The sequence below is a fragment of the Cryptomeria japonica genome, chromosome 8 (genome assembly GCF_030272615.1).
Source record: "Cryptomeria japonica chromosome 8, Sugi_1.0, whole genome shotgun sequence".
Taxonomy (NCBI): Eukaryota; Viridiplantae; Streptophyta; class Pinopsida; order Cupressales; family Cupressaceae; genus Cryptomeria; species Cryptomeria japonica.
The window spans coordinates 465,817,405-465,835,283 of NC_081412.1; the positions used below are offsets into that span (position 1 = coordinate 465,817,405).

The window sequence follows — 17,879 nt, forward strand, 5'->3', positions numbered from 1 at the left end:
AGGACATAGGATGTCACAAGTACCATCATAGGTATAGGTAAACGTATAGGAACTTGCATAGCCATAGCCATAGGTGCCAATATAGGTAGATGCTCCGGTATAGGTGGAGGGTTAGGAGGAGGGAGGACATATGGCGGGGTCTAGGGAGAGGCTAAGGGTGCCAATGATTACCCACGATTAGTATGACTAGTTATTGGAGGTGAGGGATGCACTATCGAGGAGACATTGTGAGGAAAAGGCTCAACCCATGACCTTACAAGCAGAGTTAGATACAACATAGACTCATTTGGAGATCTTACAAGAAGATGTGGAGATGGAGAGAGGACAAGAAGAGGTCCTCAAGGTAGAGGGATAGCCCACAAACAACATTAGACACTGCAACAATAGACAGGGATGTATATAGGGAAAAGAGGGATCTTTTAGAGGAGGATATGTAGGAGATGGGTGGAGGAGAGATGGTGGAGGATTTGGAGGCCATAAGTATAGAGCTAGATGGAGCTTGAGCCCGGATAGCTAGGGCACAGGTAGATGTGACATGGTTGAGGAGGAAGAAGGATGTAGCATGATAGATGTTGGTACCACACTGTCTTACACAAGTATTCACAAATGCTTTGGTAGACCAAAGATATGTGGAGAGGCATATGAGAGAGATTCAGTATTACAAGAGGTTATAAGAAGATGGGGTTCCTACAAGATAGCGAGCTCCTTCATATGCAGAGTATACAAGGTCGAGGATGACTAGGTTAGAGGAATCAAGAGGATCTATCAGTATTAGGGCACCATACCCACCACCACCAACACCCAGCTCAAGATGGGCAGGTGCCACACCATTAGATGGTGAGAGCACGAGCTAGAGGATCACATTATGGACATTGCCATTTTTTACCCTACGAGGATATCTGTGTACTCTGATTTGACATTTTTTTTAATAAATACATGACATGTACATGATTTTGGTGGCATTTATTTATTGTGTACATAGACATTTATTATGGTTATGATTATGCATTATTATGTTTATGTTTATGATGGTTCTAACATGTGTGGATGCAGGATGGATGTATATTTGTATGGATATGTGATGATGTACATGAATTATATGGTACAAATGGTTTGTGGTGCAGAATGTATCGATGCATTGTGATGAATTTGGCATAGTTGTGATGTAGGTGAAATATGGACATATAATGTATGATAAGGTGTTATGGATATAATGTGGATGTTATGGGTACGTATGAGATGGACTTATTGATGTATGTATATGTCTAACGATTTATAGTTTCAAGGTGTATGTGCATGCACATGTATGAGTACATAATTTATGGATGACATGATGAGGATATGTTTATGCATGTTCATAATTATGTATATGTTAGGGAAGTGGTTATGCTATGATTATTTTCATGATGATGAGATAATTATGGTTTTTATGCATGATGTGAATGGTATGGATATGTGCATAATTCCTATGAATGCAATGAGATGAATGGCATGCATAATGCACTTAATGAATCTAGATGGTATGCATAATGATGACAATATATAAAAATGAATCTAAATGAAAACCTAAATGAGACTAAATGAAATGTATATAAATGAATGTGCATGGATCTAAATAAAAAATTGAATAAATCTAGATGGATAAGACATGTAATGGATCGATAGGAAGGGAAATGTACTAATTTGTGTGACATGTTCATGTTTAAATAAATGGATGGTCCTACGTGGAGGAATCTAGCTGGGGGGATTCTAGGTGGGGGAATTCTAGATGGGGGGGATTCTAGTTGGGGAGAAGTCTAGATGAGGAGAATTCTAGGTGGGGGGAATGCTAGGTGAAGGGATTCTAGGTTGGGGGAGGAGGAATTCACTAATCATATGAGATATTAATATTTGAATAAATGGGTAGTCCTAGGTGAGGGAATCTAGGTGAGGTGATGTGGGCCCAGCAGTAGCAAGGTCATTGTCGAATCTCTGGTCTATGACGTACAAAAATAGGCAAGTGGAACTAGAGCAAAGGAAAGCATGGATATTAAGGATCATGTCTAATCAAATCATGGAACAGGCTCTAAGACTAGTGTCATATAACAAAATCATGGAACGGGCTCTACGATTAGTGTCATATTAAATGTAGAGAGTACTATTACAAACAAAATAATTCCTATTAAATGTCACATCTATTCGTGGTGTTTGGTTCCTTGAAACAAGAAGATTAAATGGATCTTGGGGGTGGTATTCATAGGGGATGTAGGATAGATAGCAAGGGGATAATGATTACAATTTGATATGCAATTTTATGATGTTGACTAATATTGTGCATGTTTAGATACATGTAATGACCTAAATGAAGATAAAGGGAAAAATTATGAATGTGAAATGATCTTATGATGAACTTCATTATTCTACTAATGAACCTAATTCAAGCTAAGATTACCTAGGTGAGGATGATGAGTGCAATATGAATGGATATGCATATGTGGGTGATGAAATGTTTTTTATGTGCAAATTATAGTAAATAGGAATAGGAAGAAAGAGAAAGAGAAGGTGAATAAATTGGTGCATCAAGTCAAAATGAAAGTGTGGAAGTGAAAAGGAAGGTAATGGAATAGGTTGCATGGAAGGCTTAAGAATGAATGGGATGGATTGTTGTTATGAATTTGTGTGGAGAGCAATCCTAGTTTTGATATTGCAAAGGAATAACGACACCATTGGTTATAAAAGAAAAGATGCAATGATTTTCCTTTACGTGGACTAGACTATCAAACAATAGGTTATCTTGACACATGCAAGTTCAAATATAACTAAGATGAGACATATGAGATATGAGAATATGAGGATATCCTTGTGTACACAAGTATTTTACTAAGACTTGGTGGGGATATGCAAATAATAGTCATTATAACCTTACCATCATACTCAAAGTTACACCTAGACTTGTTGGACCATGCATAAAAAAAACCATCAAACACATCATACCATAAAAATCATGCCCCATTATACACCAGTCAAGACACACCAAGATATAGAAAGATCTAGGCAGTCCCAAGTAGGTATAGTCAAGGAACAAAAGATAAAATCAAAGAAAAAGATCATACAAGCAAATGACACTTGTGGCTGACACACATCTCTTGCCAAGAGGTAGGACATCAATTTGGATAAAGATGCCAATCATGGGAGGGATACATCCCTATAGGCATGATGGAGAAAAGACTAATGATAGGCAATTAACATGCAGGCTAAGGAATACTTGCAAGGATGACTCAAGTCTGGTTTATGGAACACATTGCTAGTGGGTGTTTGCGATGTGTGTAAGTCAAATAAGCTTAGTTCAGTGAGAAGCTCAGTATAATGGGATTAAGCTTAGTTTAAAGGGTTTATCCTTATTCATGGTATCTGAATCGCTCATCACCTCATCCGAAGGGGAGTGATGGTGAGAAGTGATGTGGGAAATAAAATGCAATAGACAAAGGCAAAGGATTCTTGCACAAGTACATACTAACTTGGGTAGATGCATAGAAAAATAAAATGGATGACAGAATGAAAGGATGGCTTGAAAAGGAGGATGGGAAACAAGGGATGAGTAAGTAATAAGTATCCAAATAGATGGTAGATTCAGTTTATTTACCTTGACGTTTGAGAACGAGTTTTCACCAAGGTACTTGCCCAACGCCGCAAAGTAGTTTTCACTAATGGACAAATGATTTTTCTTTACTATTTTTCTTTTTTCTTTTTTTTTTGAAAATTTTGACATTTTATTTTTATTTTTGGATTATTTGACTTTTATTTTATTTTTTTGGATTTTTTGACATTTTATGAGAACTCATATACCTTGAGGATTAGGCATAGAATCTCTTAAGATGGATGATGTCCATGGGCTCATCTAGATGTTCATGGATGATTTTAGGCATACTTAGGATTGGATTTTTTTATTAGATCTTTGATTGGAATGGATGACCTTAGGAGTTGGATTAAGATTGGATTGGATTAGGATTGATTTTGGATTAGGATGGATTTGGATTGGAGTTTTGATTTTTGGATGAGGTGAGGTCAAAACAAAACCTATTAATATCTAGATCCTTAGTGAAGGGATTTTGATTAGGATTAATCTTTTCTTACTTGGGATAGGAAAAGTTCCCAAAAAAGATTAGATAAGGATAGTGGATTAGGGCTAATTAAGTGCAATACTTAAGATAGGCATGTTCTTAAGCACTACACTAATAAGGGATCACAAAATGTTTAAGGATCTAAACAAACTTTTGTTAATTTAATAACTTTGGATTAACGATTGATGAATGGAAAATTTTGATTAGGGATTGATACTGGTTGATTTTTGAAGTCCAAAAGGGATAGTGGAAAGTTGGTTTTGAAAAGGTGGTATGAAGGTAGATGACTAGGATAATGACATGAAAGGTGACTTGGGATGTAGATGCTAGCTTGATCAATTAAAAATTTAGTTTGTAGGTCTATCAGGGTTCCCTAGGATTGTTAGTTGTTATACTAGATGTCAGGAATTGCATTTATTAGGTGATAGGTCAAAGAGTGATAGTCAAAATCTTGCTAGGGTGTAGACGACAAAGGCTTGGCAGAGACATTGATCCTTGAGATGAGGTGTGGAAAAGTGTAGACATAATTTTATAGGCGTATATGTCGAAGGGCAGCTTTAGGATTGATTAATTATTTTGATCAATTTTTTTAATTTCCTTGGCAAGAGATGTCAAACAATAATACACATTGGCTAACTTTTGACTTGTGCCAAATGAGGATAAGGCAAAAAGGCTCCTCAAAGCTAATCTCCACTGCTTTAGCATAATTGAACACATGCCAAAAACTTGTTCACAAACTAGAAGTCAATGGCTTATTTGTAGCAAATATCAAGCCCACGACTTGCTATTCCTTCAATTCAGATTCTTAACACCTTAAAGAGTTTTTTTTTACTCTAGTCTTTGTGAGAGAAAGATAGGTAGGGGGCTCCAGTACTAGAAGTATTACCCAATCACCCTCTCCACAATAGCCACAATTATCTTATGTTACCTAGGGATTTTTATCTCAAGTCAAGGGAATACATATGGTGAGTTCCTTCAAGGTGTAATGCTACACCTTTGCACTGTTACTATTGTAACTCTCTCAATCAAAAGGGTAGGCTTCTAAGACAACGTTTCTAGTTGCTTTTCAAGAGACTTGTGTGTCTGCACTTGATGGAAAGCCACTTAACGCTTTAGTCAACACTGTGTGGTTCTAAGTCCAGCCCTAAATTGATAGGTCAATGACATACACCCCCAAGTTAGGCTCTAATTTTCACCTTTACCACTTATATAGTGGGCTGAAGGAAAAGCATCTTTGGGTCATTTCCCTTGGAAGTAATGCTTCTCCAAATCAAAGCATTCTAAACATAAGAAAAGATTGTGATTTTTTCTTCACCCAAGTTCCACGAAGGTGAGGGGAGAGGATACTTTAACAATATTTTTGGGATCTAACTTAAACAAAAATAAGGTAGGTCTAGTTACCCAATTTTGTACAAGGGGAGAGCATACACCTACTACATCTTCAAACATAACAAATAAGATAAATGAGCCCCTACTTAAACTTTGTGCAACTAAACTAGTGACAAAATTAAGTAATTTGATAAACATACCTACAAAATAGCAGGTTAGTAGTTGTCAAACTAAGTCTTGGGCAAACATTAAGAGTTGCAAAAACATTTGTATTAAGAAAAAGATTGAAAAAACCTAAGAACAGGCAAAGACACCGATGTGCAGGCGCGGATGGTGAATAGCATAAAAACTACTTCACAATCGAAGATGTTGAACTACAAAGAGCATAAAAGCTACTAGCTATAAAATGAAACAAAATTTAAAAATTAATCTACTTTTTGTATTTTTGCTAATATTGAAAAAAAAAATTCTTTTTTCTGCTAATAAAATAGAAACAAAAAACAAAAATTCTGACAACAAAATGACAAACAATTATACTTGAGGGAAGACGTTTAAAAGCGTAGATGACAGTTTGCAAGAGGAGATGTTGATTTTCAAAATCTGCAAACATAGTTAGTCCAAAATACTACAAATCAACCTAAAAATTAAATGGTCAACACTGCCTAAATGATTGGTACCATCAGGAGAAGTTGTTTGTTAGTTAGTGGTTAGAAAAAAACATAATAAAATGGACTAATCAAATAAAATATCTTGTAAAGTAGAAATGTTAGTTTAACTAGGCGGAGACACCAATTTGCATGTGCAAACGCCAAAAGGTGCAAACGCTGAACTATGAGTAGAGATGTCGATCCATAGTTTGTGACATGAAACTTTGACACAAAAACTCAAAATTTGAAGTTAGTAGCAAAGGGACATGGATCCCACTAGCCGTGCCAAAATGAAAGCAATGAAAATAAAAGTCTAATTAAATGTTTGAACATATAAAAATAATATAAACAAGACTTTATATGTTCAAACTTCATGGATTGAGCCAAAGTGATTGCACCTTTTATCACTTAATTTACTCTTAGAGTGGGATAGTATGAGGATTCCAATTGCATAACATAAGGATGATAATGGTGATCAAATTGGAAGCATAAGTCTGGCATGAAAGTGGATATCTTTGTGAAAGTAGAAGGTTCCAATTTATAGATTTCTGGAAGAGAAATGGATAGTGGGGATTGAAAGTTGATAAAGGATTAAAATTGAAGGAGAAGATGTGAGTTGAATTGAGTTCATAGCCTTATGACAAGTGTCACAAGGTGGAAGCATTGGGAAGAACACTTGTCATGGGGAAGAGGGCAATCTATGCTCACACATGTGTGAGCACATCTTGGGAAGAATGTGAAGATGACAAATGGACACAAAAATGACAAAGTGGAAGAGGTGTAAGAGGAGGGAGGTGACAAATAGTTCAAAGAGGAAAGTGTGTTGGGAAGAACACTCCTCATACATGTGTGAGCACCAAATATTTTATTTGGTCAAAAGGTGAGGTGGAGATTTAAAAATGACTTGTGCATGCAAGTCATTTAAGAGAGGTAGTCACATGTAGACATGGGTAGGTGTGTGGAATCAAAAATTAGAAGAAATGTTAATGAGGTTAGGAATCAAGGAGATTAGTGGAATTAATTAACTAATCTAATAATAATTAATTAAATATGTTTTAATTAATTATTATAGAAAAAATGGGAAAAACATAATTAATGGGATTAATTATGTTTTTGAATAAGGGAAAACAGGTTTTGAAGGGACCTGAAACCCTGTACAAAGCAGGTTATTATGGAGGAACCTGAAACCCACATCTAAAGATATTCAAGAGTAACCACTAAATGAAACAAAGCTAAAACGAGACAAAACAAAGCCAAGAAAGGGGATCGAAAAATATTGACCCCTCCGCAAAGAAAAGTTGTCTGACAAATAAAACCATATCCATGGGAAATCTGCAGACAGTCTGATAACCAAGAGGAGAAACAAACGAGCAGTAAAAAAGCAGCTGCCCAAAGGGGTTTTAACAACAGGGCCCCCCAACCTGGAGCAAACAACTAACATTAGGATTTCCTTTTGGATCCCTTCTTTTGGGATCTAAGGGTCATGTCAAAAGAGGGCGAAGACCTTTTAGAATGTTTGCTTTTAACTGAAATCCAACCTTCTTCAACCTTAGCAGCCTCAACTTGCCACTCCAGTGAATCCAATGCAGGAAACCTAGCGCCCAGGGAGGGGCCAGCTAACATCGAAGAGCCAGCAAGACTAGCAAATCCAAGGCCAGGCACATCCCTGGAAGAAGAAAAAGACAAAGGGACAGCTCCAGCAGATGCATCAGAAGTCGAAACAGAAACAGAAATAGGTATAGGGGCAGCACCAGTAGACGTACCATCCAGAATCCTATCACACCCAGCTGCAGGGGAAGAACTAGCAATTTGTAAAATATCAGGGCCACCAGATGACTCAAAAGGAATCAAAGTAGGAACACCATTTGAAATGTCAGAAGAAGGGACAACACCATCAACAACATCCACTGAAGGAGTATCAAATCCCATCCCAGGGACCAAGGGGACAGATCGAGCAGAATCCACCACAGGCTCTTTAGAACCACTGATGGAGAGATCTTGCCCAACTGTCTGAGAAGAGCTCTTGAATACCATATAATGTTGAGAAGAGGCACCTTTCCACCATGAAGAGTACTTCTTCACTTTAACTTTCTCTAAATCACATTTAGCCGCGACATGCCCAGACTTGAAGCATCTTCTACATCTGAAGGGAATCCCTTCATAATCCAAAGGTTGAATCCAAAAACCCTTAGGTGTTGAAAGTTTGATCTCTGTAGGTAGCCCCTTAGAAGCATCAATATCAACCAAAATATGAGCATAGGTGGAGTGAAGGATATCAGAGGACTCCACATCCACCATAAGAAAATCCCCCAAAGCCTCACCCACTTCCTCAAGGAGTTGGTCCACCCAAAGATGAAGTGGGAGGTTGGGGAGTCTAACCCAGATCGACAATTTACAAAAGGATTCAGATGAGGGATTAAAATCCTCATGCCATGGTTTAAGCATCAAAGAGAAATGATTCTCCCAAAAAAAGTGATCACATAGAATGATCTTTCTATCCATCACTTTATCAAACTTGGCAATAAAAAAACCCTTTGCCAAAGGAAAAATTTGAACCGAATCCGAAATGAGGGGTTCCCAATGCTTAGAGATCCATTCATGGTGTCCGGGGAGACTGGGCCGAAAACCCCTAAACCGGCATATAACCGCAGTAGAAGAAAGATCAGAGGGAACTTGATCGATCTCTTCAACCGTATTTTCTTCTAGATTAATAGCAATAGACTAACAAACAGTAAAAGGCTCAGTCTCAACATGAGCGGATCCCTTACCCCTTCCAAAAGCCAAACGATCTGCATAAGATCCCCTAGAGACCCCAAAAGCTGAGCAATCTGCACCCGAAACACAGGTGACTGAGTCAACACAGCAAGCAGACATCAATGGAGGCGCAACAGGCACATCATCACCAGCATTGGTCATTCCATTAGAATTATCGGAAACATCAGTACCACCCACCGAAGCAGAGGCACCCAGAGCAGGCACCTGCAAAGAGGCTAAGGGTTTTGAGCGGGAAGACATCGGATAATCTTACCAAAGTGATAATACTAAAGTGATGGGATTCATTATGTTACGAGAGGGACAATTAATTGAATAAAATTCAATTAATTTTGAGCATCTACAACTCAATCATGTCATGTCAGAAGCAATTATATTTAATTCTCACCAATGTATTGATACCTTGACATCACAATTTTGACACACCTTTGACATCAATGACAACACAATATTCAACCATTATCACATCCTATAAATTTACATCTTAATTACTGAATACATTTATTAGATCGTTGTATTTTATCATTAAATTTTCCCTTGAAAAAAATTGCACACTTACAACATCTAATGATTCAAGCATGTTTTTAATTTTTTCCATATTGTTGAATCTAATTCTTTTGGACCTTAAAATGGTTGCATCATATCTTAATGTAGTCCTTTTACCTATGACAATTATATTATTTAATCACATCAATTCTGCTTTATGCTATCAAACTGAAATCTTTTTGATAGATTCTAGATCAGCAAGAGCCCACTAATAACTTATTATTATCCAATGTAAGGATTTTGTTTAAAATGATATGTTTATTTGTAGCTGTTAAGCAATTTGTTTGTCAAGATTGTCTTTCATCATACACATAATGATATAACTTTCAATTATTTGTTTTACAAGAATACCATTCATAATGCACATAATGATATAACTTTTAATAATTTATTTTTCAAGATTATTTTTACTTCAATTGTTTATATATATAAACCCATCTAAAATTGATAATTATAAGTTTAAATTTTATGATATAAAAAATTGAACAAAATGAAATATTTTTTTATGATTCATATTGATAACCACGGATATTATAACTAAAATTAGATTAAAAAAATTATCAACATTTTATAGTATATTTTATTGTCCGTATCAAAATTAAAAAATAAATAAAAATTACAGACAAAGATGAAAAATTATATATAAATTGTGCTCACTGTGAAAGCTTGTAGCAATCAAAGACTTTGGGGTGAATGCCCAATTGAAAACCCAAACTATTGATGCATACAGTGACGACCTCTTTCAACTTTGAAATTTTTTATAATTTGTTGATTTGACTTTAAAAAGTTTTTATTGATGTGATTAAAGGTGCACGCCAACATTCATGCGTTACAATTATTTGTGGGGATTGAATGATTGCATTTCAACGTGAAAAAAGAGTTAGTTGCTTTTTTATTTTTTTAAATGTTTAACTTACAAGTTAATGTATTTTTTATTTGGAATGCCTTCAACTGTAAGGCTTCTACTTTTTAATGGTTGATTTGCTTTCAATGGAAAGTCATTCTTCTAACTCAGTCAATCTTCACATTTGTGCAGAATATCTCTGTAAAAATAGTTTAGTGTATTTGGGTATTTTTGTTTTGGGTTCTTCGGTTAGTTTAGAGTGGATTTGAATTTGGTTTGAATTGAAAGTATATTGGTATATCTATTATTTTTATTATGGTTTTAATTTGATATTGAGAATTTTTTTATATATCTATATGAAATCGGAGATTTTTTTGAATGTTAATTTGAAATCGAAGATTTTTTTTTATGTTGATAAAGAGCAATTATTTTCTTTTTCATAGATGTGCATAATGGTTTTATAGTTTATTAGGATTAAAGTGCGATTTATGTTAATAGAAGAATTGCTCCAGTTTTTTCATGAAATTGTTGAGCTAGTCGATGGTTAAGTAGAAGTGGGAGGATTTTTAGATCAATCTTCTTGGAAGAAAAATAGTTCAAAATTCGAATCTCATTTTACTACTTTCAAATTTGGCATTGTTTGTTTTACTATTGAACTGATTTAAGTAGTGGTAATAAGAGGATTGTTAGAGTAATCTTCTTGCAAAAATAAAGTTTTAGTTTCAAATCTTGTTTTATGGCTTCCAATATTCTTATTGATTGTTTGACTATTGAACCAATTGATATTTAAGTATAGAAGTAATAGGAAAATTGTTAAAGTTGTCATGTTAAGAACAAGTGGTTACGAGTTCAAATATTATTCTACTACCAAGATTACCATTAAGTGTTTGACTATTGAATCAGTTAATGTTTATGTAAACAGATAATATAATAATTGTTGGCTCCGGTTCCAAATTCAAATTTTATTTTATTACTTCCAAAATTATCATTGACTATTGAACCCATTGATATTTCAATGTTTGGTCAAAAACTATGCTTCTATAATATTATATGTACTTAAAAATGTTTTTGATTAGATAAGCAAGGAGAGGACCCTGATCCGAAACAAACAAGAAACAACAAAGAAGAAAGAACAAAATCAATGAGGGCCCTGCACTAAAGCCAACCGGAACATCAAAAGAGGATTATTGATCCATAAAAACTGACCTATTGTGAAGACATAACCAATTGACCAAAAGATAACCAAAGCTAACACATTCTAACAAAAGAATCTACCTGGTTCTTGATGAAATTGGCGTCTAAGCAATCTAGCAGTCTAGTAAGTCTTGAAGTTGATAACATGCTTCATCCAGGAGAAATAGTCAGACGCCAACCAAAGACAATGAGCAACATCAATAAGATGAATAGAGAGGCGCGCTAAAACTTTAGCCTTTTCCAGCTCCCAAACCGCAGCCCGACAGATCCTCATAGTAGTGGATCTCAATCCCTGGTTATCAACTAATTTCATTTGAAATAATTTTGTTTATGTTTGGTGGGACAGAGTCTTTCTTCCAACAACTCCAAGTTTGACTATTAAGCCCCTCGTTAGCAATGAAGTTAGCGACCTAATTCCCTTCCTGGTAGATATGTTGAACTTTGAATTGCATAAATCCTTTAAGGATTCTTAGGCACTCTCTCATTACAAGTTTGATCTCCCACAGACCTGTAATTTCTTCTTTTAAGATATCAATTATCAACTTAGAGTCTCCTTCGACAACAACTTCTAAACCCCAACTCCATAGCAAGCTTTATGCCCCTCCAAGTAGCGATAGCTTCAACAAAATTGTTATATTTGATTCCTAGATTCATAGCAGTACATTCAATAAGCCTTCCCTTATGATCCCTGAGTACAGCACCAGCACCCGACAGCACCAACACCCGCTTGTCCAAGATTATCCTTCGAGCATCCATCAAAATTGCATTTTATCCATCCAAGCTCAGGAGGTCTCCATCGAGTATACATTTTACTGAACTTATTTGACCAATTAATATTGGTCATGTTATGTGTCAGACCCCAAAATTGATTAAGCCTCATTTCTTGTAGTGTAGGCAAATGTTTGGAAGCCCTGAAGGAAGCAGCATTAAGATTCTATGTTATTTGATGTTTAATAGACATAAAAACCACATTGCTTGTTTTGGAAATATCTTTGAAAAATTGTGTTGTTACGCTCCTTCCAAAGACCCCAAGTGACCATAGGAGGAATTTGTCTCCAAAGTTCTCTTATAACAGCATGTTTAAAGGGGCAAAATTTCCATGAATCGATGAACTGAGAAAGGGAAGGAAAGACCCAATCCACCAAAGTGAGGGGCATAACAAAAGACCAAACCTCCAACGCAAAGGGGCAGTGAAAGAATAAATGGTCAACACTCTCACAATCTTGACAACGTAGAGAGCACATGTTGATAAACTGAAAGCCTTTTTCGTTTAGATTATCCACAGTGAGAATTTTATTATGATCACCAATCCACCAAAAGCAATTTATCTTGGGAATAAGTTTAGGAATCCAAACCTCTTTCCATCCAAAATGAGAAGGACAATGGGGAGCCGAGTCCAGCAAGATATAGGTTGATCTTACTTTGAAATCTCCTGAGGGGGAAGGCCTCCATACCCATTCATCCTCCATAACCTGATCAAGCAGAGAACACTTCCCCAACTTAGAAATGATATCCCCGATTCAATTATCCAAATCCATTTGCCATTTGTTGCTAGTCAAACTAGTACTAGAGAGCCTATCTTTGATGTTAATCCACAAAGGGATTCCCCTATTCCAAACAATATACTCTTGAACTTTTTCTCCCAACACCCTATACAACAATCTTTGAGGCCTTCTATATTGTCGATTGAGGAGAAAGGCTTATCCCCTCTCCAAACATCATTCCAAAAAAGAGTGTTACTGACATTGCCAACAATCTTACCCACTCCTCTTCTTAACAATTCCCTGCATTTCATTAAGTTGTTCCAAATAATAGACCCATTAGGTAGGCCGTCAGAATAAATGAAAGCATGGGGATGATCTCCATTAAGATATTTGGCCTTCAAAATAGCCAACCAATCCTTGGACCTTGAAGGAGTTGCCATCACAGCTTAGAGAGGGGAGACTTATTAAAAAATTTGAGTCTTCTTATACCAAGTCCACCTTTATTTTTGGGTAAGCAGACATTTTCCCAACTAACAAGAGAAGTTTTTGACTTGTCCTAGACCAAAGAAATTCCATTTGAAGTTTTTCAATTTGCTCAACAATTGAGGCAAGAATTTTGAATAGGGAGAGATAGTAAACAGGAATGTTTTGGAGAGAAGCCTTAAGAGTTGAACTTTACTTGCTTGACTAAGCATTTTACCCTACTTAAAAATGTTTATCTTTAAGTTTGAACAGGAAATTGTGCACAATATTTTATTTAGAATTGTTTGAACTTGGTTTGAATTGAAACCATGGGAGTATATTTAATATTTTTACTGTTTCAATAAGTTTTTCAATATGTATTGTTACAATTTTATAAATTATATTAGTTGGGTTTGTTTTATAAATTTAAATGGAATTTTTTGGGGGATATCAATTAGAAAGCAATTTTTTGTCTCTTTATAAATTTGTATAATGTTCTTATAGTTTATAAGGATTAAATATATTTAGGTTTGGTTATTTGATAATGTGTGCTGGAATCTGTGGTGATCATAATATCAACATTGAGATCAAAAGACCAACATACCAATGAGACTTTTGAGTATAAAGATTTACTAGCTTGAACTAGTTAACTTCCCAAGATGTGTCTCATTGTTCTCTATCTCATAGGATCCCTAAAGCCAAGGTTTTGCTCTCAGATCATTGAGCAAATGACTTTAGGAATGACAACTCCAAGAATGAGTGATATTGTGATCTATATGCATGAATGCACTCTAAGATCTACATGATATATTCAAACTATGATCTTAAGCTAGGATGAAGATAATGATATGATAAAGATATTAACAAACTACCCTAACACGATATACTAACATGGATATGCTATGATATGAAATGCTTCTAAATGCTAAAATGGTATTCTAATAAAGAGAGGCTAAAATGTTTGATATAATTAGACTATAATGTAGATGCATAAAACTTCAATATGGATTATGAAGAAAGGGAGTTATATTTATAGAGGAAATAGGGAAATGGATGGTTAAGATTCAATAATCTTAACAATGGCTAGGATTGAAAGTTACTCAATCCATGTTTACAATTTTCACTAATGAAATGGTGACAATTGTCAACAAGAGGTGGCTTGAGAGGAGATGCAAGAGGCATTAAATGCCTGAGAAGACATGAAGGTCACCCTAGGAGAGTGTGGTTAGGGTTAATTAGGATTAACCAGTGGATAAAACTTTTACCCAAAGGGTAAACTCTTGTGCAATGGTTAAATGGGATAACTAGGGTCAAAGCAATGAGTGCTTGATGAGACCCTTGGGTTAGATGAGGATTGAGTTAAAGAGAAAGTCTCTAATCATGTGGTGAGGTTGAGTTAACCATTAATGGTTTGGAAGACTTTGAAGGTTAACTTCTTGAGGACATAAAGCCTTTAATGCATTCTGAAGACTTTGAGGCATTTTTGAAAAGTGACTTCTCTTAATAAATGTGCAAATGTTTAAGGGATGGCTTGTGCTAATTAGGAGGATTAGAAGAATCTAGAAGAGGGTTTAGGCGTGCAAGTGGATTTGTTAGGAGAATGCAAGTGGGAAATATTAGGATTTTAATTAAAATAAAATGTTTTATTTCAATGAAATGGATGCAACTTGCAAATTTGAAGATATTTAAATAAATTTATTTTATTTAAATTGAAGAGGGTTTTTAATTAATTAAAGGGGAAAGGGGATTTAATTAAATAAAGTGATTTATTTAATTAAAGGTTAGAAAGTGGTTAGATGAATTCAATTAAATAAATTGAATAATTCATTTAATCAAATAGACGAAAATGGATGAATTAATTAAATAAGATTTAATTAATAGAGGGATGTGGTTTAAATAAATATCAAATATTTATTTAACTAGATGGTCATATTTATACGTCTACACATAATGTTTGGTAGAACAGTTAAAAAAATACTTTAAAAATAAGGCAACTACTTATTACTTTTGCATGTCAACGAAGTAATAGAAGATTTGCTAGTTTTTTTCTTGAGCACAAGTGATTCAAAACCAAATCTCATTTTACTATTTAAATTTTCCATTGATTGTTGATTTGAATTGAAGGACTTTTAATAACGTCCACGAGGCCAACAATCTAAGGGACCAAGTTGAAGCCCCTAATAATTTTCAAGTTCTTTTTTTATGTCCATTCTTCTTTGATTGTTGAACCAATTAGTATTTAAGTAGAAAGTTAATAGGAAGATTGCTATATTTGTCTTATTAAGAAAAAGTGGTCCAAATTCAAATATTATTTTACTACCTCCAAAATTGTCATTGCGTGTTTGACTATTGAATCAATTAATGTTTAAATAAAGAGATAACATAAGAATTGTTAAATCTGTCTTACTGAAAACAAGTGCTTCCAAATTCAAACCTTATTTTATTATTTAAAAAATCATCATTGACTTTTAAACCAATTAATACTTAAATAATCACATCCAAAAACTTAACTTCTATAATACTATATATAAAAATTTGAATAGAAAATAGTCCCACAATAATATTAAACTTATTTATTACTTTTGTGCGTGAATGAAGTAATAAGAGGATTGTAAAAGTTGTTTTCTTAGGAGCATGTATTCCAAAACCCAAATTTTATTTTACCAATTTGCAATAGTGTCATTGGTTCCAAAAATGGATCTATCTTCTTGGAAGCAAATGGTTCAAGGTTCAAATCTCTTTTTACCACTTTCAAAATTGTCACCAATTGTTTGCCTATTTAACTGATTTAGAAGATCACTAGAATAATCTTTTGAGAACAAATAATACTAATTTCAAATCTTTTTTTACCACTTACAAAATTCTTTCTCATTGATTGTTTGAGTTTTGAATGTGTTGAGTAGAGAGGTAATAGGATGATTGATACAATTATCTTTTTCAGAACAAATGATTCCAAATTCAAATATTATTTTACTACTTCCAAAACTGTCACTGAATGTTTGACTATTGAATCAATTAATGTTTAAATAAAGAAATAACATAAATATTATTGAAACCATCTCATTATTAAAAACAAATAGTTTGAAGTCAAAATCTTATCATATTACTTCCAAAATTATCATTGACTATTGAACCAACTAATACTTAAATAATCAAATTGAACCAAAAACTTTGCTTCCATAATATTTTATAAAAAAATTGAATAAAAATAGTCCCATAATAAAATTAGACAAACTTGTTAGTGCACACTATTTCATTTTTTCATTTTTAACTCTATTGATCTATCAAAACAGACAGCATACAATTTATTTGGTGAATTCAGCAGTAACTGAAATCCCAAATCCATAATTCAGCAATTACCCAGTGAATCAAAACCGCCTCCATACTGTAAAATTGTACATGAAAGCAAACCATTTGTAAGAACAGCAGAGGCAAGAACTAAACAGACGTTTAATTCAAAAATACAGTCTATATGCGCCCATTATCCAGAAAACTTCAAAATATACAGAGATTTGCAGAGGGTCCTGTAAAACCAGCAAAAAAAAAAACATGGCAAAAATCCCCAAATCTATTTGAATTCAGTGAGGACCTCAATCTGCAATCTCTTTACACAGCTTATAGTTTCTTGAAACAGTTGGGCCACATCCATAACCTCTCCTCCACCAACCATCTCTCTGAGCCTCTTCAAATTATCTGCAACTCTCTGCCTTGGAGGTTCCCCTGTTCCAGAAAACCCCTGCTCTGAATCAAGCAAACCCTCAATTTCCCCCCCATCTTCATGCACCATTGACAGAGAAGATTCAGGGGATGAAGCCCAGCAAAACTCCTCCAACACAGGCATTGAAAGGGCTCTTGAAAGCTTAGCCTTCTCCAAGGCCTTGACGCCCACTGAAATTGCTTCTGCTTCATCCTCAAACAATTTATGCCCACCGTCAACCAACAAGACAATCCTTGCAGAATAAGCAGTCTTGTCAAACAAGATGAAATTTTTAGACATTTTTTCCCAAATTCCTGTCAAATTCCACAGACCCACTTGCCAATTTAACTCTGAGAAGAAAACAAATCTGGCGTGAAGGGTAATAAAGGGCGCGTTACTTCCTTTGACCGACCTGCTCTTCAAACCAAATCCGCGTCGCAGAGTGATTATTAAAAGGGGGGGAAATGGAATAATTTACAACCGTGGAGATATAAAAGTAAGGAAGGCGTGCGAGGGGCCAGGCTGGGCAAGCGCACAAGCATATGTACGTCCATCTTTAACAAGGTGCGCGCATGGCAGAAAATGATAAAGATATTCGGGAAGTATATGAAAATGGCTCATCTGATGACGCCATTTTCGACTACAGTGGTGCGTAACGCATTGGGAGTCGAGAAATCTGATCCCAACCACTAGACAAACTTCTCAATGAGCGGGAACCTTCCTTCCTTTGCATCTTCAACTAAGGAAGCTTCTAACCCACCAAAGACAACACGCCATCCCATTCACCTATAAGTTTATTTAATT

General features: G+C 35.0%; 1 protein-coding gene across 1 annotated transcript; it reads right to left on the bottom strand.

The window, feature by feature from the left end:
* Positions 1–16,629: 16,629 nt before the first annotated feature.
* LOC131034970 (uncharacterized) lies at positions 16,630–17,785 on the bottom strand. The gene has a single exon (XM_057966590.1). It carries the CDS (start codon positions 17,373–17,375, stop codon positions 16,947–16,949), a length of 429 nt encoding a protein of 142 aa, XP_057822573.1. The 5' UTR covers positions 17,376–17,785; the 3' UTR covers positions 16,630–16,946.
* Positions 17,786–17,879: the final 94 nt, after the last annotated feature.